At 46.8% G+C, this 19502-nt stretch overlaps 1 protein-coding gene across 1 annotated transcript in view; it reads left to right on the top strand.

Moving 5' to 3' along the window:
- CDCP1 (CUB domain containing protein 1) overlaps positions 1–19502 on the top strand; it is a 56478-nt gene that overhangs the window by 24469 nt on the left and 12507 nt on the right. Inside the window, exons 2-4 of the mRNA XM_027522779.1 lie at positions 1537–1740; positions 10065–10430; positions 11639–12007. Coding sequence (XP_027378580.1) covers positions 1537–1740; positions 10065–10430; positions 11639–12007 — 939 coding nt within the window. The remainder of the gene's footprint in view (positions 1–1536; positions 1741–10064; positions 10431–11638; positions 12008–19502) is intronic.

Genomic DNA, 19502 nt, shown 5'->3' with positions numbered 1-19502 from the left:
CGGGTGGGGCTGGCATAGAGCGAATGAGGGGGAGGGGTTCAGAGGAGGTTGACAAAAATCCAGATGTTTGATGGCACACAGCAACTGGCAGGTGGGAACACGGGCACATGTGTGCCCTGAGTGGGAGAAGTGAGCACAGCTCTTGAGCAGGCTTGCAGCTCTGGGAAAATGAAGTCACACGGTTGGTCAAAAACTGGAAAGAACTCAGTTGTCATCGAATGGGTGCCCAGATGAATAGATTGCAGTCTCTCCAGACAGTGGAATACTATGCAGCAATGAAAAGGAACAAACTGCAGACCCATGCAGTAACGTGGGTGACCCTCAGACATGCTGAGCAAAAGCAGCCAGCTGCTGTTTTGCAGGAAAGTCTAAGTCAGGCAAAACTAATTGATAGTTTTCTGGGGCCAGGAGTGGAGGTCGGTGGCTAAGTGCACTGAGGGAGCTTCTGTGGATGATGAACATTTTTATATTTAATCGCGGTGGTATACACACGTATACACATTTGTCAAAAGTCTTTTAGGTCTTTCTTAATGTCTGTAAATTATATCTCAATAAATTTGATTCTAAAAATTTTGAAAAGGAAAGGGGAAAGTAAAGCTTTTGGTTAAACTGCTGTTCACTGGCTAGGTGGTTACGGAGCACCTCTTGTGCATATGAGCAAGGTGCCATAACAGGTGCCAAGCGGCTGTTTGTGCCAAACACGGTGGGGAGAGGACTGACAAGCCCCGTGGTTCCCTCCTCCAGAAGACCGTCCCCCCATTCTCTGTACCCAGCCCATCAGCCACCCAGAGACCACAGTCAGCACCCAAATCCAGGAAGGAACAGGGATCACTAAGGAGAAAAACAGCTCTTCCTTTTGGCCTGGGAGGACCCCAAAATCCCTCAAGCAGAGGGAATGGGAAGGAGATGGGACTGGTTCATCCTGACCCAATGCACCCACCTCTCTGTTTAGTAACCAATCCCCGTCTGTCTGGCTTGATACAGTTTGCTCACGTAATTTTGCTGAGCGCCGGTCTGAGGTCTGAGCCATGTTTGGCTCTGACTCGCCAAGTTTATCGATCAGTATGTTTATATCTAATTTCTGCAAGTTTACCCAGCCTCCACTACTGCATATATGTGTGCACAGGGCAAATGAGGCATCACAGATAAATGTGTGTCTCTACAGAATGACAGTTTCTATGAGTGGACTTTTACCTACAGTCGTACTGTGAAGAGATATGGCAGTTTCTGTTTAATATTGCACAGATAGGGGTATCTGGACTCATACTGCTCTGGACATCTAGAACATGGTGCAGTGCTTTTAATTTTTCGAGAAATGAATAAGCCATATCAGAGATGAACATCAGGGCCTAGCCCTCAGTGGCCGGGTTCTGTCCACAGGTAAGGATGATGCTGTCATTTGGTATCACCCCGCTCCTCAGACCTGGAGGAAGGAATAAAAGGGTTCAGAAGACCATCCTTCTGGACCAGCTGAGGGGACGGCAGCAGGCAGGCAGCCCTAGTTCATTCTATTATTTTTCTTCCTTCTTTCTGAAGCTTATGAGATTGATCTGCCACGTGGAAGCGGCATCACAGTCCTCCTGAAGCCTGCGACCCAGGCTCTGCCAGTGAAACTCTGTTACATCATGTCTAAAAGATGGGAAACCACCCTGTCCATCAAAGCCGGAGAGAAAAAGGTCTTTTCCTTTAGCTGCCAGGATCCACATAATTACTTCGTTATCGAGATCCAGAAGAATATTGGTAAGTACTCACTCATGGACTCTTTGGCCTCCCTGTCTCTTCTTTCCAAGCTAACCCGGCCTGTACTGCTAGAGAGGTGAGACCTGTTCTGAAATTCTGCACTCTCTTTAGCTTGTATGTGGCCAGTCACAGTCCTAAGCGTTTTGCATGGTTTCAGGTTTGTTTTTTCATTTAATCCTCAAAGCAGCCCTAAGAGAAGTTCTCAAAGGAAGTCACTTGCCTAAGATGGCACAGTGGGTATGTCTCAGCAAGACAGGAACCCCAAGTATTCGGGAATTCTGGATCCAGAGTGTCTGCCTGTGACCACCATGCAACACTGTCTCATAGCAGAGCTACGGATCCTCGGGTAATGCTCTGTCTGATGTGCTAGAAACATCTGGCCGAGCAGGAGCGGAAGTCAAGGGAGCTGGAGGACAGAAGAATTGGAAGATTGAGGAGATAAGAGTGGGGTAGTGGATCCACTAGTTACAATGGGAAAAAAACAGCAGCTTTGCAGGCTGAGGGACCTGGTTTGACTTCAAGTGCCAGGGCGACTGATCATGTGCCTTGATTGCATGGCTTCATATAAGTTACTTACCTGCTTTGCGATTTCGTTTTCTAGTCTGTAAAACAAGAGTCATTGTACCAACCAATAGGGATGTTTTCGGGATGAAATAAAATAATGGATTGAGGTGTATAACATACTGGCATTCAATAAACTACAGATACTTGGCATTATTAATGATAACTTGAGTTTGGGATAGGAGATTGATGTAAGAAATACTAATCAGGCAGAGAGAATTAAAGGTATACTTTCCCAGTTATTTTAAGGTGGCATGCCAATGAGGAACTAATAGATATATTAACAACAATGAGAACACTATTTTGACTTTGTAATCAAAGTCATACTCAGAAAATTTCTTCACCTTTAACTGAAAATAGATCATGAAGGGAGAAGAAGAATAAAATAAACCTTGAGAAGAAGGAATTCATAAAAATAAAAAGAGAAATTAAAGTACGTAAAAGCAGTTTTAAAAATTGTGTTTATGGACTTCCCTGGTGGTCCAGTGGTTAAGAATCCGCCTGCCAATGCAGGGGACACGGGTTCAATCTCTAGTTCAACTGAGCCCATGCACCACAACTACTGAGCCCGGGCTCCACAACAAGAGCAGAGCCTGCAGTGAGAAGCCTGTGCGCTGCAGCCAGAGAGCAGCCCCCACTCCACACAACTACAGAAGACCCGCACACAGCAGTGAAGGCCCCGTGCAGCCAAAAAGAAGTGTTCGTAACCAAAGCCAAAACCTGGTTCTTTGTAAAGGCCAATTAAAAAGACAAATCTCTGACTAGTCTCCAGGCAAGAAGAGAAATTGCAAATATATAACATTGAATGTATACATGTGGATTTAATGACATATAGAAAGCAGATTGCTGAACTGTAAGAGACTGGTAATAATTGTGAAAATCTGAATGACAAAATGATTTCCAGGGAAAATTTACTGGGCCAGATTGACTCAAAGAAAGGGAGGAAATATGAATAAGTATATGATCAAGGAGGAGACTGGAAAAAATGTCCAGTATGAAGGAGAAAGGGTTTGGGTTTGTCAGAGATGGTTTCACAGAAGTGCCCTATGAAACTCCAAGTAGCAGATAATTTCTGTGATATTTAAACAATTCCAGAGGAAGGTTGACAAACCTTTTTTTTGTAAAAGGCCAGAGAGTAAATATCTTAGACGTTCTATGCCAGATGGTGTCTGTCACAACTCCTTTGCTCTGCTATGATAGCACAAAATCAGCCATAGACAATAGATAAACAAATGGGCAATGAACATCCCGTGTTTATTTACAAGAACAGATGTTTGACTGGATTGGGCCTATGAGCTGTGGTTTGTCAAACCCCATTCTAGAACGTTGAAAGAGGTGAAGTTTCATAGTTCATTTTCTAAGGTCCTTAAAACCCTGATGTCAGACTCTTCCCCTGCATAAAAAGAAAATAGACTAATCTCTTATGAATATGCTCTGCCCCCCAAATCCTAAGTAAAATAGAAGTATATCAGATCCAAAAATTTCATGGAAAGACCAAAGCAACAAGAGCAAGAGGACTTGTTGGAAGACAGGATAGTTCTAACCATTAGCCAATCAGCTCAATGAACTGCAGCATGTGAGTATGTGAAAGGGAAGAACTGCAGTCGATTTTTTTTTTTCAATTGTGTTTATTTTTGACTGTGCCGGGTCCTCGTTGCTGAGCATGGGTTATCTCAAGTTTCAGAGTGTGGGGGCCACTCTTGATTGCGATGTTCGGGCTTCTCATTGCAGTGTCTTCTCTTGTTGCGGAGTACAGGCTGTAGGCGCACGGGCTCAGTAGTTTTGGCTCATGGGTTAGTTGCCTTGTAGCATGTAGGATCTTCCTAGACTAGCGTTCAAACCCGTGTCCCCTGCATTGGCAGATGGATTCTTAACCACTGGACCACCAAGGAGGCCCACACTTGATCATCTTAATAGATGATTTTAAATGATTTTAATAAAATGCTCTGGCATGAATGCTCAGTCACTTCAGTCATGTCCGACTCTGCAGTGCTATGGACTATAACCTACCAGGCTCCTCTGTCCATGGATTCTCCAGGCAAGAATACTGGAGTGGGTTGCCATGCCCTCCTCCAGGGGATCTTCCCAACCCCGGGATCAAACCTGCATCTTTTGCATTGCAGGCTTCTTTACCGCTGAGCCAACGGGGAAGCCCAAAAACACTCTTAGTAAACCAGAAATAGAGGAATGTTTTCTTAATCCAATAAATTGTATTCATCAAAAACCAATAGCAGAGACTTCCCTGGCGATCCAGTGGTTAAGACTCCATGCTTCCACTGCAGAGGGCATGGATTTGATCCCTGATAGGGGAAGTTCCGCTTGCTGCACAGTGTGGCCAAAAAAAAGCAATAACAAGTATATTTAACCATCAGACATAGAAGCATTACCAGAAAAACAAGGAACAACATAAGGATTCCCACTGTGCATGCTTTTGGGCGCCAGTATTCAAAGGTTCTGTTTAACTATTTAGAGATAATCTTAATAAATACATAGGATGTATATGAAGCAAAATATACAATTTTCCTGAAAGACCGAAGAGAAGACATAAGTAAATGGAGAGATGTTCCCATGTTACCTGATGAAAATCTCAGTATTTTTTGTGTCGTTTCTCCCCAAAATTAATTTATGAGTTTAAGTCAATTACAGTTAAAATGTCAGTGAAGCTTTTACATAGGTGAGGAGTCTAAATATACTTAGAATTCAAAGGAATGGTGTATTGCTATTACAGAAAGAAGGAAATCTATGTATTAATGTTTGACATGGAAAGATCCCCCTGGTCGTTTTGTTCCATGCAAAACAATGCAGCTTTCAGTAGGAGAAGAGTTTGTATAGTTGGTTGGTGTTATTTAGTCGCTAGGTTGTATCTGACTCTTTTTGGACCCCACGGGCTGTAGCCCGCCAGTCTCCTCTGTCCATGGGATTTTCCAGGCTAGAATTCTGGAGTGGGTTGCCACTTCCTGTTCCAGGGGATCTTCCCAAACCAGGGATCAAACCCGTGTCTCCTGCTTGACAGGCAGATTCTTTCCCACTAACCTATACAAGGAAGCCCTTGTATAGCTTAATTTCACTTTATTAAGTACACAGAATCATACAGAGCCTCAAGTCTGGAGGGTTAAACACCAAAATGCTATCCTTATATTATTTCTCTAGTGAGTAGGGGAGGGGCACAGGTGGCATCCATGGTCTTCTTTCTGTTCCTCTGTACTGTCATTTTTTTACAAGCAGGCATTACTTTTATAACCAGTTAAGTCAAGAAAATGACTGCCATCTTGAAAAAAGGAAAAAGATACCACAATCGTATCTCACAAGACACATCTCATGAGCCCCATCTCACACAGTTTCCCAACTAATAAAAACCCATGCTCGCAGTTTCTGAAAATGATATGAAAATAACATTTTTGGAATTATAAATCTACACACTGGAATCAAGTTCAGTGTTCTGCTTACCTCTGGTTTTTGAAAACCTTTCTGAATAAACATTCTGAAAGTTTCAATGTTTAGCCCCTCTGCTGTCATCCCTTCTTTTTTAAAAAAGAAGTTCAATTTTTATTTTATATTAGATATAACTGATTTACAATGCCATCCCTTCTCGAAGGACTCCATTAAAGCTAATGAAGGTACAAGTCTGTGCGGGGGAACTGAGGTGTGAATCACTTCAGAAATTCCTTATCCTCTAGATAAGGAATCATTTGAGTTACATAAACCTTTTTACACTGGACGGGGAACTGAAGACTTGGAGGCTCCAAAATCACTGCAGATGGTGATTGCAGCCATGAAATTAAAAGACACTTACTCCATGGAAGGAAAGCATGACCAACCTAGGCAGCATATTCAAAAGCAGAGACATTACTTTGCCAACAAAGGTCCATCTAGTCAAGGCTACGGTTTTTCCAGTAGTCGTGTATGGATGTGAGAGTTGGACTATAAAGAACGCTGAACACTGAAGAATTGATGCTTTTGAACTGTGGTGTTGGAGAAGACTCTTGAGAGTCCCTTGGACTGCAAGGAGATCCAACCAGTCCATCCTAAAGGAGATCAGTCCTGGGTGTTCTAGTTAAAGCTGAAACTCCAGTACTTTGGCCACCTGATGCAAAGAGCTGACTCATTTGAAAAGACCCTGATCCTGGGAAAGATTGAGGTCAGGAGGAGAAGGGGACGACGAAGGAGGAGATGGTTGGATGGCATCACCGCCTCAATGGACATGAGTTTGGGTGGACTCTGGGAGTTGGTGATGGACAGGGAGGCCTGGCATGCTGCAATTCATGGGGTCGCAAAGAGTCGGACACGACTGAGCCACTGAACTGAACTGAACTGAGCTTGTGTGTCCATTTGAAAACTAAGCTCTTAGCAGCACATTAAAAAGTGTCCACACAACCTGACAGCCGCAGGGTCACGTGACTGGTGGCAGAGCTGTGGCTGAGAGACGGAGCTTTTTTGCTCCAGGTACTTGGTATGGAATTAAGTCAGAATCACTGCCTTAGTGGGGTTAAGTGATCCCATATGGACACGGAAGCCAGTAGGAGCCACTCCGAGCCACATGGCAGGTGTAGCTAAAAAGTAGACCTGGCTTAATGCAAACAGTAGAGTTTCTGTGAGCTCCAAAACGTTGATACTATCTTCACCTACACACAAAGCCTGATTTTAGCTGCATTCGTCACCTCGCTATCTAACCTTGCTTTATCACTTGAGCAGTGCAGGGAACTGGCAAGAGCACAAGTCAACAAACAACAGTCTGGGCTTTCGTCCTGGGAGCGTGTGCACTGTGAGCAGCACACAGGCCACCGGGACTCTGGGGCTCTTTGCAAAAAATGAGAGGCTTGATGTGCTGACCTCAGAGGTCCTTGACAGCTCTGAAATTCTCCCATAAGTCCTTTTCGAGTTGGCAGTAGTTTCGCATACTCCCCTGGAGCAGCAATAAAACACTTGCAGATTATTATTACAGTGGCCAGAGTGCTTTGCACCTTTCAGATTCCCTGTGCTCGAGACAGCAAAAGCCACACTGCCTTTTCCTTAGTGCCTCCCTGAGACAACCTTTCTCCCTTTGTTTTCTTTTGTTTCTTTTAAATTTCTTTTCAATGGGAGTACGATTGCTTTACCATGTTGTGTTAGTTTCTGCGTGCAGCAAGGTGAATAAGCCATAGGTATACATGTATCCCCGCCCTCTTGAGCCTCCCTCCCGGCCCTCTAGGTCATCACAGAGCACGGGCTGAGCTCCCTGTGCTATGCAGCAGCTTCCCACTAGCTATGTATTTCGCACATGGTCGTGTGTATATGTCAGTGCTCCTCTTTCAGTTCATCCACCTTCTCCTTCCCCCGCTGTGTCCGCACGTCCATTCTCTATGTCTGCATCTCTGTTGTTGTTCAGTCACTCAGTCGTGTCTGACTCTTTGCGACCCCATGGACTGCAGCACGTCAGGCCTTCCTGTTCCTCCCTCTCTATTCTGACAGCGTCTCTATTTGCTGTTCTGCAAATAGGTTCATCATACCATATTTTAGATTCCATATATATGCATTAATATACGATATTTGTTTTTCTCTTTCTGACTTACTCTGTAATACAGATTCTAGTTAAATCCACCTCACTGAAAATTCTCCCTTTGTTTTAAAAAGGTTTAGGAAACAAAGTACATCAAAGGATTAGACATTAGCCTTAGGGGAAAAGATTCAACAGCAGTGGTAATAACATACCAGCATTAAAGCCAGGAGGCAAGAAGATGACCTGGCCTCTGGGTTCCAGCCATTAAGGGCTTGTACACTCAGGGCATACTCCATCTGTTGATGACTGCACTGATGGGAAAACCAGTTTTAAAGGGTAGAGCTTGGCGCAGTGCCTGAAAAATTATGAAGTCATGACTTTCGGGATCAAGGAGGTAGGACATCCCAAAGCACAAGCCCCACCGCGAAGGGCCCCCCTCTGGGGGCTGAGAATGCAGCCACAAGCTGGACTCCACTGACTTAATCTGGAAAACAATGCTGGTTTCCCCTGCTCTTCAAAAGCAGAGTTCCTGTGACACTTTTTTCACAAGCTGGAACGGTGTAAATTGAAGCAGCAATTACCATAGGACATATTTTGCTAATGGAGGCACAAAGTAATTTGAAATAAAGCACAGATGCTCACAGATACAGTACAGAGCTGTGACGGCTTGTTGCTGAGAGGCTGAGTCTCATTCCAGGGGAGAGAGAGCGATGCCCACTCCCCAGGTACGCACTGCCTCTCTAATGGCTCCCTGCAAAATAAACACCAAACGCTGTTCACGCTTTCCACCTTTTTTCATAAAAGCAAAAATTCTCTTTGGATTTATTTTGGTTCGTGGAAACACGTACTAATGTAAGTCTTTCATAAAAGCGAAGTGGTATAAAGCGAAGTTGCAAAAAGTGGGGGAGACGTGTAGTTAGGAGGTAACTTTGGTCTGGTCCACTGGAAGAAGAGCCTGACATGGGGATTCTTGTCTTTAAGTTGGTATCAAGAGAGTTCCCTTGGGAGAGGACTCTCCTAGCGGTCCAGTGGTTAAGGCTTCGCTTTCCAGTGTAGGAGGTACAGGTTTGATCCCTGGTCAGAGAGCTAAGGTCCCACATGACTCTCAGCAAAAAAACAAAACAAAACCATAACATAAAACAGAAGCAATATTGTAACAAATTCAATAAAGACTTAAAAAAAAAAAAGGTCCAAAAAAAAAAAACTCTTAAAAAAAAGGAGAGTTCCCATCGGAAGAAACCTGTGAAGAAGTGAGGAAAAACAGGATAAGAGGAAAACTTAATAAAATGAGTAAAGTGAGGGATACTTGTGGTTTTAGCTGTAGGCTGAATGGGAACTTGAGTGGCAGTTGCCGGGCTGGGTCATGTGAAAAGGGGCAGAGGGTCAGGCTGGTGGTGACTGGGGCTTCCCCTGTGGCCCCGTGATAAAGAACACTCCTGCTAATGCAGGAAACGCAAGTTTGATCCCTGGGTTGGGAAGATCCCCTGGAGGAGAGAATGGCAACCCACTCCAGTGTTCTTGTCCAGAGAATCCCATGCACAGGGGAGCCTGGTGAGCTGTGGTTCATAGGGTCACAAAGAGTCGGACACGACTGAAGACCCTCTGAGGGGATGCGAGTCGGGGAGCAGGGAAGTCTCAGGCTTTTCTGCCCCAAAGCAGTTCCCTCCAGCCAAGGCACTTCCCCAGAGAAGGACACACTCCTGAACCATGGGCAGGCAACATTCACGTAGCCAGGAGATGGGGGGCAGCGGGGGGAATGGTTTGGGGATGATTCAATAAATTACAATAAATTACATTTATTGTGCACCTTACTTCTATTGTTTTTTTAGCCTTTATTTTTTTTACCTTTTAAAAAAAGTATCTTTTTAATTGGAGGATGATTGCTTTACAGTGCTGTGTTGGTTTCTGCCAGGTGTTGTTCAGTTGCTCAGTTGTGTATGGCTGTTTGCAACCCCATGGACTGCAGCGTGCCAGGCTTCCTTCCCTGTTCTTTACCGTCTCCCCAGATTTGCTCAGACTCATGTCCATTGAGTCAGTGATGCCATCCAACCATCTCATCTTCTGCCGCCCCCTTCTCCTCCTGCCCTCAGTCTTTCTCAGTGTCAGGGTCTTGTTTTTTCTGCTACACAACATGAATATTTCTACTGTTACCAAATCAGTGCCACCTCAGATCATCAGGTGTTAGATCCCAGAGGTTGGGGACCCCTGCACTCCAGGGGCTGAAGAGGTGGGGCAGTGAGGGGCCCAGTAGCGTTTGTGACCAGACCGTTTTGTGACTGTGTTTCAGACTGCGTGTCAGGCCAGTGTCCCTTTGGGGAGGTTTATCTTCAGCCTTCCACGTCGGTGTTGCCCACCCTCAACAGAACCTTCATCTGGGACATCAAAGCGAGCAAGAATGTCAGTCTCGAGCTGCAGTTCTCCCTGTCACGCCTGAGGCAGATTGGGCTGACGGAGAACTGCCCGGATGGAGTCACTCACCGCATCAGCGGCCGCGTCGACGCCAGCACGATGGTCAGGATTGGGACCTTCTGCGGCAACGGCACTGTGTCCCGGATCAAGATGCAAGAGGGAGTGAACCTGGCCTTGGACCTACCGTGGTTCCACAGCAGAAACGTCTCTGGCTTCAGCATCGCAAACCGCTCGTCGATAAAACGTGAGCTTGCCCACCCCCGTCTCCCCCAGTAGTGGCTGAGGTTGAAACCTACAAAATCAGCCTCACTTTCCATCAGAAACAGTCTGATGGGGCGGTTTTGTGATTCCATCTGACCCCTTAAAGCACATCCCACTCTTTTGTGAACACGCGGGACGCCTGGTGTGAGCCCACCCTTCGCTGTTACACAGACCCTGTGGCGACTCTTTCCTTTGTCCTTGGTATGTGACACCTGTGTTCAAGAAACAGAACGGGACTGGCTGCACAAATCTATCGCTCCGTGACTCTGTTTCTCATGTCTTTGTCCTGTCTTCTGTCTCTTTCATATTTTCTAGAATCATATCGGTGGCCGTGTGCCAAAGCTGGCTCACAGCAGTTCTGAGTGCCAATTGCTAAGTGTTCTGGAATTTTGTGAGCTGGTAGTAAACAGAGCAATTACTAAAACTATATAAACTTATAGCTAGATAAATTAGTTGAGGAGTAAAGGTAATAAGAACTTGAAGCTCATCCTTCTTAGTTACTGCAGTTTTCTCTATGGTCTGAGGGTGGGTATGCCGATGGATCTGTATGGTAAAAATCCTATGTTATGGGAGAGGCTGTCTATCACCTCCCACCTCCATGTTCATCCATCTCCTGTCAGCAGTTTGAAAACAGCAATAGTGGGAGTCTTTACACCAAGGAAGTGGGCAGACATTACAAATTAGGGCTTTATTTTTTTCCCCTGCTGGGCTGGTTATTAAACATTTACTCACACATGCTGATGTATCCTCATGCTCACTGTTGTTCAGTTGCTTAGTTGTGTCCGACTCTTTGCGACCCCATGGACTGTAGCACACCAGGCTTCCCTATCCATCACTATCTCCCAGAGTTTGCTCAAACTCATGTCCATCGAGTCAGTGATGCCATCCCACCATCTCATCCTCTGTCGTCCCCTTCTCCTCTTGCCCTCAATCTTTCCCAGCATCAGGGTCTTTTTCAATGAAAGGTGACCAAAGTATTGGAGCTTCAGCTTCAGCATCAGTCCTCACAATGAGTCTTCAGCGTTGATTTCCTTTGAGATTGACTGGTTTGATCTCCTCTACCTTGAGTATAAACATGCCATATCCAGACCCAATGCTCAGGATCTGAGACCTAGCCCTTCACCTCTTCTCTAACCCTGGTCCCTCCAGCCACGAATGACCAATTCTCTTGTTTGGGTTCCACCCCTACAGGCCTGTGCATCATCGAGTCTGTGTTCGAGGGTGAGGGCTCGGCCACGCTGATGTCCGCCAACTACCCAGCTGGCTTCCCCGAGGACGAGCTCATGACGTGGCAGTTCGTCATTCCCGCACCCCTGCGGGCCAGCGTCTCCTTCCTCCAGTTCAACGTCTCCAACTGCGTGAAGAAGGAGGAGCGGGTGGAGTACTACATTCCGGGCTCCACCACCAACCCTGAGGTGTTCAAGCTGGAGGACCAGCAGCCCGGGAACATGGCCGGGAACTTCAACCTCTCTCTGCAGGGCTGTGACCAAGATGCCCAGAATCCAGGCATCCTCCGGCTGCAGTTTCAAGTTTCTGTCCAACATCCACAGAATGATAGCAGTAAGTGAGCCCCACCTTCCTTCCCCTCTCCCTCCTCCTTCGTTCCTTTCTGGAATCTCTTGCCTGGGGTGAGGTTCCTTTCTACTTCTCGTCTGTCAGTCAGTCACACGTGGACTCTGGACCCCGTAAGACTTTCAGGAAGTCCGTTGCTAGTGATACCAGGTCACTGGGTGAACGAGGAGCATGCCTCCATTTCAGCACAATAAGCTGAGACGATCCTGCGTTCAGGGTGCTGAGTTGTTTTTAATGAAGACATTGGAAGGTTACGCTCTAGAGCTCATGTCTTGACTGACCCTCCAGTGAATCAGGACGTCACCAGCACTGTGAGCACTGCTAATAACACTTTTATTGGCTGCATGCCCCATACCATGGGCACACTCTGCATGCCAAGTCCTGCCCTAGGTACACCACTCACTTGGTCCCAACTAATCCTTACTATAGTCTTGTAAGGGAGACAGGGGTTGTCTTCATTTGTTTTTTGAAATTGTTTGTGTATTTTTGACTGCGCGGGTCTTCATTGCTGCAAGCGGGCTGTCCCTCAGTTCCAGTGAGTGGGGGCTACCCTCCGTTGTGGTAAGCGGGCTTCTCGCTGTGAGGGCTTCTCCTGTTGCGGACCGTGGGCTCCAGGCGCATGGGCTTCTCGCTGTGAGGGCTTCTTCTGTTGCGGAGCGTGGTCTCCACGCGCATGGGCTTCTCGCTGTGAGGCTTCTCTGGTTGCGGAGCATGGGCTCCAGGCACACGGGCTTCAGTAGTTGCACACGAGTAGTGACGCACAAGCTCTTCCCAGAAGAGGGGTCGAACCTGTGTCCCTTGCATTGGCAGACAGATTCTTACCTGCTTTACCTGCAGGGAAGTCCCAAGAGTTATCTTCATTTATTGATGACAAACCAGAAGGTTCAGGGAGGATGACACTAGCCCAACATCACACAGCTTGCCAGGAGCAGAGCAAGCTCAGAACCTGCGGCCTGTGCTTCTGGACCACACAGAACCCCAGGTTCTGTGACAGTGAGGTTGTCTTCATTTGTTTTTTGAAATTGTTTGTGTATTTTTGACTGTATCGTGTATTTTTGACAAACGTGTATTCCACACACATTTGCTGAGATGCCGTGAACCTTGAGAAGGGTTGTCAGGGCCGAATCTACAGCGAGGTGACGTGCCCAGGGCACAGCATTGGAGGAGGCCCCAGCTCCCATGCGCACACTCCTACAGACCCCCTACCCTTGGATCAGTACGAGGTCGGCCCCTGACAGCAAGCACCTCCTTAATGCTTGCTCCCTGGGTTCCCTTGCCTCAAAGGAGGGGAGTCGCATGGATATTGAGAAAAAGGTACAGGATGAGTTCAGAGGGGCTCTTCCCTGGGGTTGTCTATGAGCTGGAGTCTGTGAGTTGTGATGTGTGGCCTTGAACCAGGACCTCTGTGACACGTGCTAAGGATGGATCCTGCCCACAGGCTGCTTCTCATCCTTATCTTTATCAGTATTTGCTTTGGAAAGTAGGCAGAAACAGGCAGAGAATCAGGCAGAGAAAACAAGTGGGAGTGTGGACTGGCAGGCCTGGTAAATATCTGCCAAGGGATTATACGGGATCCACTCCCAGATTTGCCCATCTGAGGCTGTCTTGGGAGTGCCCGCTCAGCGCTCACTTGGAGCCCGGCTCCTGGAGAAGCCTCAGTTCCATCATATCTTGGCCCGAGATTCCTTCTAATTCACAAGAACCGTGTACAAGGCATAACGTTATATATACATGTGTGTGTCCATTGATGAGTCCACTGTCATCAGTGTTAGCAGAATGTTGAAAACAGCCATCGGAGGGATCAGAAATGGACTGGGTTTGAGTTGTAGAAGACGAAGGGATTTGTTTACCATCTTGGTCATAGTGAAGTGCTGCTGCTGAATTCTGCTTCCTGTAACATCGGTTGGGTTGAAAGCTACATCTGATCAAATTGTTAAGCATGCTATTACCAGCATCAAGAAGGATACAGCTTTAGTTTTGAGGCAAATAGTGGTTAACTGCAATTTAGATGTGTTTAGCAGCGTCAAGGCTTTACATCAAGCAGGGTTTGCCTTTTTCTAGACTACTGAGTGAACCTGGCTGGCAGAAGTATCTTTTTTATTAGATTCAATTACTTTTGGTTGTGCTGGGTCCTCATTGCTTTGGGCGGGCTTTTCTGTAGTTTCGGTGAGCGGGGGCTACTCCTCGTTGCGGTGCGTGGGCTTCTCACTGCGGTGGCGTGTTTTGGAGCACGGGCTCTAGGGCACGCAGGCTTCAGGAGTTGTGGCTCCTGGGCCCTGGAGCACAAGCTTGTAGTTGTGGCTCATGGATTTAGTTGCCCTGCGGTATATGGGATCTTCCCAGACCCGGAATCACACCCGTGTCACCTCCGTTGGCAGATGAACTCTTACCCACTGTACTATCAGGGCTGTCCAGCAGAAGTATCTTTAGAGATAAAATTAGTCGAGGCTGGGTGCCCTGAGAGCTCTGAGTCTCTGGACATCTCCGTCTTTGAAACCCAGCATGGACCCTAAATTTCAGGACATTGTGCAAGGCAGCCAGCCCTGTGCACTCACACGTTTGTCAGGCTCTATAAATATGTGTGGACAGCTTGTCTTGCAGGCAGCATAGGCCGGCAGTCAAGGGCACTCCCTCTGGAGTTGGCCTCCAAGAAGTTAAAATCCTGGCTCCCCTACTCACTGTGTGAGCCCAGGCAAGTCACTTCACTCCTGTGTGACTCAGTTCATCTTCCGGTGGCGCCAATAGGCCTGCCCTCGTAGGGGTGCTGTGAAAATGCAATGAGGGGGCACTGCCTGGCAGGTCGTAAGCACTGTCTGAATGTTATCCTGCCAGGTGCCAGGTCAGGGAAGGGAGGCAGCGTCAAACAAGACACAGCACTTGTCCTTAGGGGTTAGCTGGCAATCCAGAAGGCAGACGAGATTTGTAGGGTGCTGGTGGTCCCCTCCCAGAGGAGTTTCTTCTATTTTCATGTCTTGTTGGTTTTATTTTAATAATTGCAGTCTTTGTGCCCTGTTGGTGTGACATGTGGTCACCGTGTGGGTGGCCGTTTCTCCACAGGCTCCTCTGGGGCTGCAGTGGATCGCTGTAGGGGCCCAGGACCCCGGTACGCTGTGCATCACTGGGACGGGCGGAGGTCTTCAGGGCCGGGTCTCCTGGTTCTGCTCCAGCCGATTCTGTCTGTCATTTTCATGCCCTCTCAGCGTCAGCTGGTGGTAACAAATGCCGTTGGTTTTGTTTCTCCCTTTCTTGCACAGATGATAGAAGTTTCAGAGGAAATTTTGGCTGGCATCTCTACCCACTTGGCTGTCTTCCCCACCTTGGCACTGTCTCTGCACTTGTATTGGCAGAGGGGTCATCATCTCCATCCTTTCCTGAGTGCTGGTGGTCAGCTATTCCCGGCTTGTGGTTGGCTGTTTGGTGCTAGGAGCTGGTTGTTCCACACTTGTGGCTGTTCTGTACCCACGGTTGGCCAGTTCATATCTGTGTTAAACTCTTATGGATTGCCAGTAACTTCAGCCATGCTGCGCCTCCCACTGTGTCTGTGCTGGGGTTCCTGATCTCCCTACATATACCTCCTCCTAGGCAATGAAGAGGGCCTCCCCGGTGGCGCAGTGGTAAAGAATCCACCTGCCAGTGCAGGAGACCCAAGAGACACGAGTTTGATCCCTGGGTCAGGAAGATCCCTGGGTCAGAAAGATCCCCTGCATCAGGGCATGGCAACCCACTCCAGTATTCTTGCCTGGAGAATCCCGTGGACAGAGGATCCTGGCGGGCTACAGTCCATGGGATGGCAAAAGTCGGACACAACCGAAGTGACTTAGCACACTCGCATGCTAACTTAGGAGCAGCCAGATGGAAGAGATGCATGGGTGTGTGGGAAGGAGGGCAGGGCTTCCAGGCTGTCTCCCCAAATCTCCACGTGTTGACCCACCTGGAAGCCCCTCAGAAGCAGTTTCAGGGGCATGTAACGGGATTCAGAGCAGGGAGCATGCCTCAGGCTTGGGGGGCGGGGTACCAAGAGGAGACTTGTGACAGAGCCTGGCCCCTCTCAAGCTGCCTGAGGCCCCACACAGGACGTGCCCCTCGTGGCCACAGGAAAGAAACACATATGTGCTGTTTATGCTCTTTGCTTTTTTTTTAATTTACTTTTTTTGGCTGCGCCTGGCGGCCTGTGGAATCTTAGTTTCCCGACCAGGGATTGAACCTGCACCTCTGCACTGAAAGCAGGGGGTCTTCACCATCAGACCACCAGGGAAGTCCCTCTGCTCTTTCTTAATTTTGGAGATGAGAAAAAAGCTAGAGGTTTTGGGTGAGAGGGACTTCAAGAGCCTTGACCTTGCTTTGTCCCAGCAGAAGGAAGCAAATGCTCAGACCACCACACCAGGAACCCCCATGAGAGTGGTTTGCACTCAGCACACACCATGTCCCAATCATCCATCTGATCATCCATCTGTCCATGTCTGGGTCCTGCTAAACACCCCATCAGGCATCTTTTCTTATTTCTCTATCTTCCCACTCTCAGCAGTATCCAGCACATTCCAGGCCCTCTGTAAACCCTGCTTCACTACTCTCAGGAGGCCCCCTCTTATCCAAAGTGGTTCAGACTCAGAGCACTTTGGTGCTCCAAAAGCACCACGCCTCAAAAGGGGCAAGGGTGGCATACAGTGGCGGCACCAAGAGTGCAGCTGCGGAGAAGTCGGGCAAGGGCAAGAGAAGTAGAACCAGAGCAGAGGCAGAGCTGGGAGGCCTTCTCAGGCCACACAGGGCGGCTGTCACAGCCCCCTTGCAAAGGCAGAGCCTCGGCAAGGGCAGAGGCAGCTGTCAGAGGCACCCAGACCCTTGTCATCATCCATCCAGTAGGACCTGACTACAGTTGGCTCAGAGTGCCAAAAAAAAAAAAAACCCCAACTTAATGAATATGGACAGCAGGAAGGTACTACATTGAGCCTGACCGCCCCCCAAGCCCTTTTCTCAACCTCTGTACTTTGCTGAAAATATCAACTAGGCTCACACTAGACCCAGATGGCTCCTGCAGAGATTATCTTTCCATGGCTTGACCACAAGCACCCTGTGTCTTAAGACAGTAATGTACAACCTGCCCCGGACTCGAGGAATAACTGATCTAGCCAGCTGTGACCAGATGTGTGAGCACAGATAGCCTACATTGCCCAAAACCTGCAGCTTAACCATGTCTGAGATTGTCAGAGAGCTTGATTCATAATTATCTCCACCGAGCACCAACTCAACGGACATGAATTTGAACAAACTCTGGGAGATAGTGAAGGACAGGGGAGCCTGGCAGGCTACAGTCCATGGGGTCACAAAGAGCTGGACACGACTGAGCAACTAACATTTCCTACCTTCTGGAAGATACATTTACTTGCTCAGAAAATACCAACAGACTAAGTGTATCTTCAAGCCCTGTGGGTTTCCAAGTTATCACGATTCAAATAAGGTAAAGGGACGTGAGTTTCCAGCATTGTGTATCACATGCTTCCAGTGACCCATCTGGGTAAACGCTCGCTGGTTGTGGAAGCAGTTACACTGCTTCTTTTTCAGCTTTCGTAACCACCAAAAGCCACCTGCAGCCCTTAACTAAATGTTGGCTTTGTTTGTATTTTTTGTTGGGTAACTCCTGCTCTAAAAATCCAAACATCACAGACAAATCTCCTTGACAATCTGTATTGTCCCTACTTCCAGGCTCCCCTCCCAGGGTAACCACAGTTATGTGTGTGCTTAGTCGCTCAGTCGTGTCCAACTCTTTGTGACCCCATGGACTGTAGCCCGCCAGCCTCCTCTGTCCGTGGAATTCTCCAGGCAAGAATACTGGTATGGGTTGCCATGTCGTCCTCCAGGGCATCCTCCCAACCCAGGGATGGGACCCAGGTCTCCTGCATTGCAGGCAGATTCTTTACCATCTGAGTCATCGGGGAGGCCCATAACCACAATTATGAATTTGTTATATTCCTCGCCAAATTTTTTTCTCTTCATTTAAATATTAAATGCAAATGTATGTACATGTAGAAACAGCTATTTCACTTTACATAGAGATTTTACAATCAAATAATGTCACAGTCTAAATATGGTTCTACAGCTTGCTATTTTGTCTCATACAACATCTTCTTAACTGCTGTGTAATATTCCCTTCATGTGTTTCATGGTCTGTTTAACTATTCCAGTATTATTCCGCTAACTATCGCTGGTGTACAAATGTGGGCATATATCCCCATACACTGCTGGAGTTATAGGGCTGAAGAGCTTTTATTTTTATCCTATGCTTTTTTTTTTGACTGCACCACGTAGTCTTAGTTGCGGTATGTGGGATCTTTGCTGACACGTGCAGCATCTTTAGTTACAGCACGTGGGATCTTGTTGCCTGACCAGGGATTGAACCCAGGCCCCCTGCATTAGGAGCCTGGAGTCTTAACCACTGGACCACCAGGGAAGTCCCACTGTATTTGATTTTAATTTGCTTTTCTCTAATTACAAGCAGTATTACAAGCAATACTAAGAACCCTTCAATGGCATCTCACTCCAGTGTTCTTGCCTGGAGAATCCCATGGACAGAAGAGCCTGGCAGGCTACAGTCCATGGGGTTACAACAGTCAGACGCGACTTAGAGACTAACCCACCAGAGAAAGACTACCCTCGATTCGGCAGCAAGTGACAACTGTCCTTAAGATTTCTTTTTTTTTTCCCCCCTGATAGAAAAAGAAAACACTTGGAAAATGAAAATAATAAATTTTCTATTCAAATGTAAAAAAAAAAAAAAAAGAACCCTTCACATTTTGGATATTTGGACATTTATATTTCCTGTACTGTGAACTTCTCAGTCATTCTGTTACAAATATTTTCTCCCAGTGTGTGCCTTGTCCTTCAGACATTGTTTTTGGTACCTCAACCAGAGAGACATTTTTATCTTTTTTTTGCTTTTATAATTTGTGTTTATTCCACATTTAAAAAGATAATCTCTTTGTTTTTATTTTGGTGACTGCTCTGAGGCACCAGTGTAACATTCCTCTTTTACTCATGGGAGACACCATTCTCTTGGCCCAGCCTATGAAGTAGTTCATCTTTTTGTCGCTTATTTGAAATGTAGCATTTATTAGAGACTATATCTGTGATTCCATCCTGTCTATGAATCCTGTCTCCCTGCACTAATACCAACGGTTGTTAATTACTATTCATAGTAGCAGAATATTTAAATAGGTGATGCTACATCCCACTTGGTTGACTAAGATTTAATGAATATTTTTAAAGATGAGTGAGTATGAAAACTGTATACTAAAGTAGATATATCTGTACAAAATAATAAAGTAAAAGCTGAATATACATTTTTATATACACTGTAATATGCATGAACAAGGACTAAAATGAATTTGAAGAAATGAAGTGCTTCCATGAGAGGGGTAGAAATGCAGTCCTGCTCATTTTCTTTTTAAATTTTGTTTCAAGCTATCATAATGTTCTCTTACTAATAAAC

The sequence above is a fragment of the Bos indicus x Bos taurus genome, chromosome 22 (assembly GCF_003369695.1).
Source record: "Bos indicus x Bos taurus breed Angus x Brahman F1 hybrid chromosome 22, Bos_hybrid_MaternalHap_v2.0, whole genome shotgun sequence".
Classification (NCBI taxonomy): Eukaryota; Metazoa; Chordata; class Mammalia; order Artiodactyla; family Bovidae; genus Bos; species Bos indicus x Bos taurus.
Note: the sequence above shows the minus strand (reverse complement) of the source record. Positions and strands in the feature narration are given on the sequence as shown.